General features: G+C 35.1%; 1 protein-coding gene across 1 annotated transcript; it reads left to right on the top strand.

The window, feature by feature from the left end:
* Positions 1–1,376: 1,376 nt before the first annotated feature.
* LOC115884945 (bifunctional endo-1,4-beta-xylanase XylA-like) lies at positions 1,377–5,206 on the top strand. Its single transcript, XM_030903666.1, has 3 exons — positions 1,377–1,492; positions 2,927–3,332; positions 4,969–5,206. Exons 1-3 carry the CDS (start codon positions 1,478–1,480, stop codon positions 5,091–5,093), a joined length of 546 nt encoding a protein of 181 aa, XP_030759526.1. The 5' UTR covers positions 1,377–1,477; the 3' UTR covers positions 5,094–5,206.
* The last annotated feature ends 349 nt before the right edge of the window (positions 5,207–5,555 follow it).

Raw genomic sequence — 5,555 nt, 5'->3', positions numbered from 1 at the left:
CCTACAGAGGACGGGACTGGTGGAAGACGCCAAATGCCGACTCTGTATGGAAGATGATGAAACAATGAAGCACGTTATGTGTACCTGCCCCGCTGGGAGCAGGACCAGGTTTGAGATGTTTGGCAAACCCATGCTAGACCTATCAGACCTAGGAGACATATCGCCCTCAGACATAACGGCCTATATTAAGAGGCTGGGTCTTGAGGATGAACTTTGACGCTCTTGTAAATTAGAGCTTGTAGAAACTGAGCCACAATAGGCCCTCGCGGCCTCAGTGGAGGGTCCCCTATGGGACCCACTCTTAGTCAAATACAATACAAATACGACAAGCACAAAAGTTTGAAGTTCCCTATGTGGAATGTCTGGTTTGAATTTTTATTACACTGTTAATTTATCACAATTTTCTGATCACACCATACACTGAACACTAAGAACTAAACAAACATGTTGCAGAAGCACAACAAACTAGAGATAATTAATTATTTCTGGTATGCAATCGGAACGAGAAACCACTACCGGTTTTTCAGGTTAAAGGTAAACAATTTAATAATGCGCTGCCTTCGCCGCCATATTTGCCTTCCCCAGATCATGTTAATTGGACTTCAGTTGAGTTGGTGCTGGTCAAATCAAATCGCAATGTTGCCAGTTGTTGGCTGGCGCACGAGCACGGTTCTGCAATGTGATTGGGCGTATTGTACATACGTCATCAATTGGCGCTTTAAAATTATTTCAAATTAAAGCAATTTTGAGGGCCTATAAAAAAATTATTCAATGCCATGGAACTATTTATACTGAAAATAGTCTTCTATTTCAGATTTTGTCCTTGAATTGGGTATTTTATTTTTTGTGAAAGAGACCATTGTTTCTGCAACTTTGAAACGCGATTATTCGGAAACCACTCGACAAAAAGCAACAAAGTAGGATACCACTGAAAAGAGAATTAAACGCCCTTTAAAACGATGTGCCACTTGACCCCCATTCCCATTTAAGATTGTAAGGGTGACATCTCCCCTTCCTAGGGGGTTAAAAGACAACCAAACCAAACCGAACCGTCCAATTACACAGGCATTATAGGTATAAAAATCAAATTTTAAACTAACAGTTACTATCTGGTGGTATGCAGAAATTCTATAACTTTTTAAGATTTTTGGTGTTGCCTTATTAGGTAAGAAAAATGGCAAATTTAGAGCAATTAAACGGTACAGCACCTGCCACAATTATTAAACCCTGCTGGATTTACGATTAGCATTATTGTCATTGCATTTAATGGCCATGTACCCCTCCCTCTGCGCCGCATTTCTCACGTGGGCTTGTACACACCGAGACACCATGAAGACGAAAAAAATTGCAATAGGAAAAATGTCATTCTGTTACGTCGACAGCAACTATTTCCCTTGTACAGGGTGCGGTCCATTTCATATAAATAGGTCATTTTCCCATAGAAACAGACACTTGTTGCAACCGAACGTCACGCAACATGTTTGTAAAACTGGTAAGTACAAAAAAAAATATTCTGGATTAATTTTTGGAGACAAATTTTTTTGGTTGGTATTGCCAGTAGTGTTTCAGTTAGTGTTTTATCTATTATGGTGGAGAAGATGTGCTGTCGAAGTGAATTTTTGGATTAGTGCTTTGAATTTGGACTGTATTTCTGATGCGGTAATTTTGTGATTTTTTTTTCGAGTGTTTTAATGATAACTGAATGTATAAAATGATGATTTAATACATTTACTTTAAGTTTACTACAATTATTATCATAAAAAAATACCTAGTATAAATAATTAACATATACCTAAATATGTAAAATTTTATTATTGATTTTGAAATAATCAAAAAAACTTCATTTCTCATTTTTTAAAATTATTTCTAGTTATTAAATTTTTATTTAAGTTTTTTCATTACAGAATGTTGATTGAGTTTCAAATTTTATTATTGAGTGACAGAAGGTGAATATACAGGGTGGCGCACCTCATTCGCCTCGGTTGATTATACGAAAACGGAGAGATGTAAAAACAAAATATTTTATGAGTATATGTAGAGAGACAACGTGCATAATTTAAAATTATTTTCAAATGTACAGGGTGTGTCAGAAATAAGATCCATACAAAAGTTATATTTTTTCTTATGGAACACTCGGTATTTTATTTCATTTTTGGATTCTTGGTCATAAAATAAGGCATTTATTATAAACGTTTAATATGTCTAAAAGCTTTGGTTTTTGAGATATTTAAAGATGTTTAAATATGCATGCTATAATAAAAAAGTTTCTCAACACCTTGTACAGGGTGAGTCAACGATAGAGTAAAGTCCATTATCTCATTTGTTTCGAGGTTTACAAAAAAATGTTAAATACAAAAGTTATAGGGAAGGTTAAGATACACATTTTAAAATTATTATAATGTATACAGGGTCCTTATAACATATGTTTTTTTAAATGCAACACCCTATTTTTTATTTTATTTTTAGGTTCTGCGTAAAATTCTATAACTTTTTTATATATAATGTTATGGACCTAAAATTAATAGTTTTTGTAATATTTAAATTTGTTTATACAAATGTTAAATTGCAGTGTGGTAAAAAATTGTCAGTTGTACCATTGTTTCTGAAGTTGGAATACCAAAATTTGGTATGAGAGTTCTATAGAGATTAAAAAGAAGATATATTTTAAGATATTTTAGTTAAATGCTACAGGGTGTTCAAAATATATTTATGAATTTCAACTACTTAAAATTAAAAAATCTCAAATTTTTTAAATGGTTATCACAACTTCTATAGGGTGGCTCAAAAAAGTGTGAGTGGAACTGGATGATTTTTTTTAAATGGAACACCCTGTATATTATTGCATTTTGGCTTCCTTATTTAAATAAAATTTATTTAATAAAATAATAAAATTTAATTTAACTTTCTATAATTTCTCCCCATCTAGGTGTCTCTGGCCCTGTGCCTCACTTCCACACTCGCCGCCTACCACGGCCCCCTAGCCGGCGGCCTCCCCGCCGACCTCTACCCCGCCGGCGTCTCGCCCCAAGCGTGTCCCAACTTCCCCAACTGCGCTAATCCCGCGGTCGCCGCCAATCCAGGCCAGGCCGCCAACCAGGCCTGGGGCCAGCCCGCCTGGAACAACCAGCCCAAGCCCGCGTGGACCCAGCAGCAGAACCAGTGGAACGGCAACAACCAGCAGTGGAGTAGTGGGGACCAGTGGAACGGCAACCAGAACGCTTTGGACAGGGGAGAATACACCGGCGATGGGGATTACCATGGGGAAGGATTGGCAGAGGCTTTGGCTCCCGGGTATGAGAATTCTGGCGGATGGAATAATTGGAATAATGGCGGTAAGTTTTGTCCATAGACTTAAAATAAAATATAGACTGAGCATCTCATTCATAAATAGCTGGAACATGCGGTCAGACAATGTCTTGTTATTGTTGTGTTATTGTTTTAGGTTATAACGAGTGCGACACGAGCGATAGATAGGTTGTCTCTGTCGTAACGGTCGTTCCCTGACGACTCTGCCGAGAAACACAACACTGTCTTTCATTTCTCAAGTACACATGAACTCTCCGTATCATAGCCGGGTAATTTTTTTATTTTAATGAAGCTATAATTAAATTAAAAATATATCATATTTAAATTTTTTATATTTTATTAAGATTTAGGACCGGTTTTTTAAATTAAAGTTTAGAAAAAACGTCTTAGAGTCCAAAAAGGATAAAAATAATAAAATACACGTTATAGAAGAAATTTTATAATCGAAATTACGTAATTTTTGAAATTAATAATAAATTATTAATTTTAGTCAAACATTTACAACCCCCCAACAAAATATTAATCAAAACAGGATCTATTCCACAGATATAGAATCGGCGACAGGGAGAGAAAAAAAAAATATGATTGTTGTAATTTTTTTTCTGGTTAAGTGATGTCTTATTATGTAAATTAGAGAAAACATAAATATGTTTCATTAAAGCAAGGAATGTGATAGGAAGTGGATAAAATGAAAACTACATTTATTTAATTCGGTACTGTCTTTATTATACCGGGTGCGTTCCAAAAGTGGCTCATCCCCCATAATTTTTTTATATTTTCAAATAAAAAAAACAAGATTTAGTATGTTAGTACCTATATGACATAAATTAGGATTGATTGACGCATTCAATTGTTTTTAGTCACCTGTTTCATCGGAAATGACTATAACTTTTAATTTTTAGACGGCACCCTCGGTATATTTCTACTTTATTCGATAGAAAATGACACTCTACTGAATAGAATGACATATCATATGTCAACTTTTGACATTTTCGCATATGGTTTAATTGTAATTGTAACACGCGGTTCATAACGACAATTTGACTCGAAATACCAAGTGTGTGGTATCAATATATTCATAAAAAAATGCTTTTTCCAAATATGCTAATGAGTCACCCTTGTTCCATTTGAAAAAATTGACATATTTATTATTAAAAATACGATTTGTACATCTTTTAACCGGCCTAGACAAGACACGAAACCCATTAGACGATCAAAACTATTTTTCCAAGACTCCTTGATTAAAACTTAGTGTTTTTAACAACACCATGGCACCCTGGATTGAAATTTAAAATACGATTTGTTTTTAAGCGACAATGTCAAAAGTTGACATATGATATGTCATTCTATTCAGAGTGTCATTTTTTATCGAATAAAGTAGCAATATAACGAGGGTGCCTTTAAAAATCAAAAGATGTAATCATTTCGGTGAAACAGGAACTAATCGTTTAGCTACAATACTCCGTGTCGTATGTGGTGAACAACCCTGTATTTTTAACAGCTTAATATACAGGGCGTTCCAGAAATAACTGCAGATATTTTAACTGGTAGTATATTTCGACCCCAGAAACACGCCTATGAGGTTGTAGTCTTAATCTACGACCACTGACAGTGACGTAATGACTTAGGCAGTCTCTTAATACCAACTTTTTTTGTTTCCAGGTAACCAACAGTACGCTCAACCCGCCCCAAACTGGAACCAAGGCTATCAAGGCGGCCCTAAACCAGCTCAAATTCCAGCGGGCGTAGACCCAGGCTCCTGTCCGAACTACCCCTTCTGTCATTAGACGGCGCTAGTTTATTTATAGTCTGCAGTTCCCGCCGCTAGATGGCGCCAGCTGACAATGTGTTCGTGTGCGAGTTGCGTGTAAATAAATACAAAATAAAAATGGAAAGTCTGCTTAGCGTTTTTTATTTGATTGTTCGTACCTAATTATGTATTTTTTTCTATTTTTGTGTATAGAAATACATGTTTATCTACCTAGTTATTTGTTGAAGTGTATTAATATGGTGCTTTGTAGTTCTATGTGATTTTTGGAATGGCGCAAGTATACTTTAATGAATAATAATATTAATAAAGTATTTTTTACAAAGTATTTGGGTTTTTTATTAAGCAAATTAAATTTAATTTAGTTTAGATTTGCGAACTTCTTAATCGCCGCAATAACCGCAACAAGTTTTTAGTGTCACTTTCTGAATTAAAGATGAAGTTCCCATCTGTCAAATTTTAGGAAGGAAAAAAAAATGTT

Source organism: Sitophilus oryzae, unplaced genomic scaffold (assembly GCF_002938485.1).
Source record: "Sitophilus oryzae breed Bouriz unplaced genomic scaffold, Soryzae_2.0 scaffold_358_pilon_pilon, whole genome shotgun sequence".
Classification (NCBI taxonomy): domain Eukaryota; kingdom Metazoa; phylum Arthropoda; class Insecta; order Coleoptera; family Curculionidae; genus Sitophilus; species Sitophilus oryzae.
The sequence above is the reverse complement of the archived record's forward strand: the minus strand, read 5'-3'. Positions and strand labels throughout refer to the sequence as shown.

Excerpts from the sequence above, each read along its gene's own strand:
- LOC115884945 (XM_030903666.1), top strand. Across the intron at positions 3,333-4,968 it reads GAATAATTGGAATAATGGCG|GTAACCAACAGTACGCTCAA; the intron begins GTAAGTTTTGTC and ends TTTTGTTTCCAG.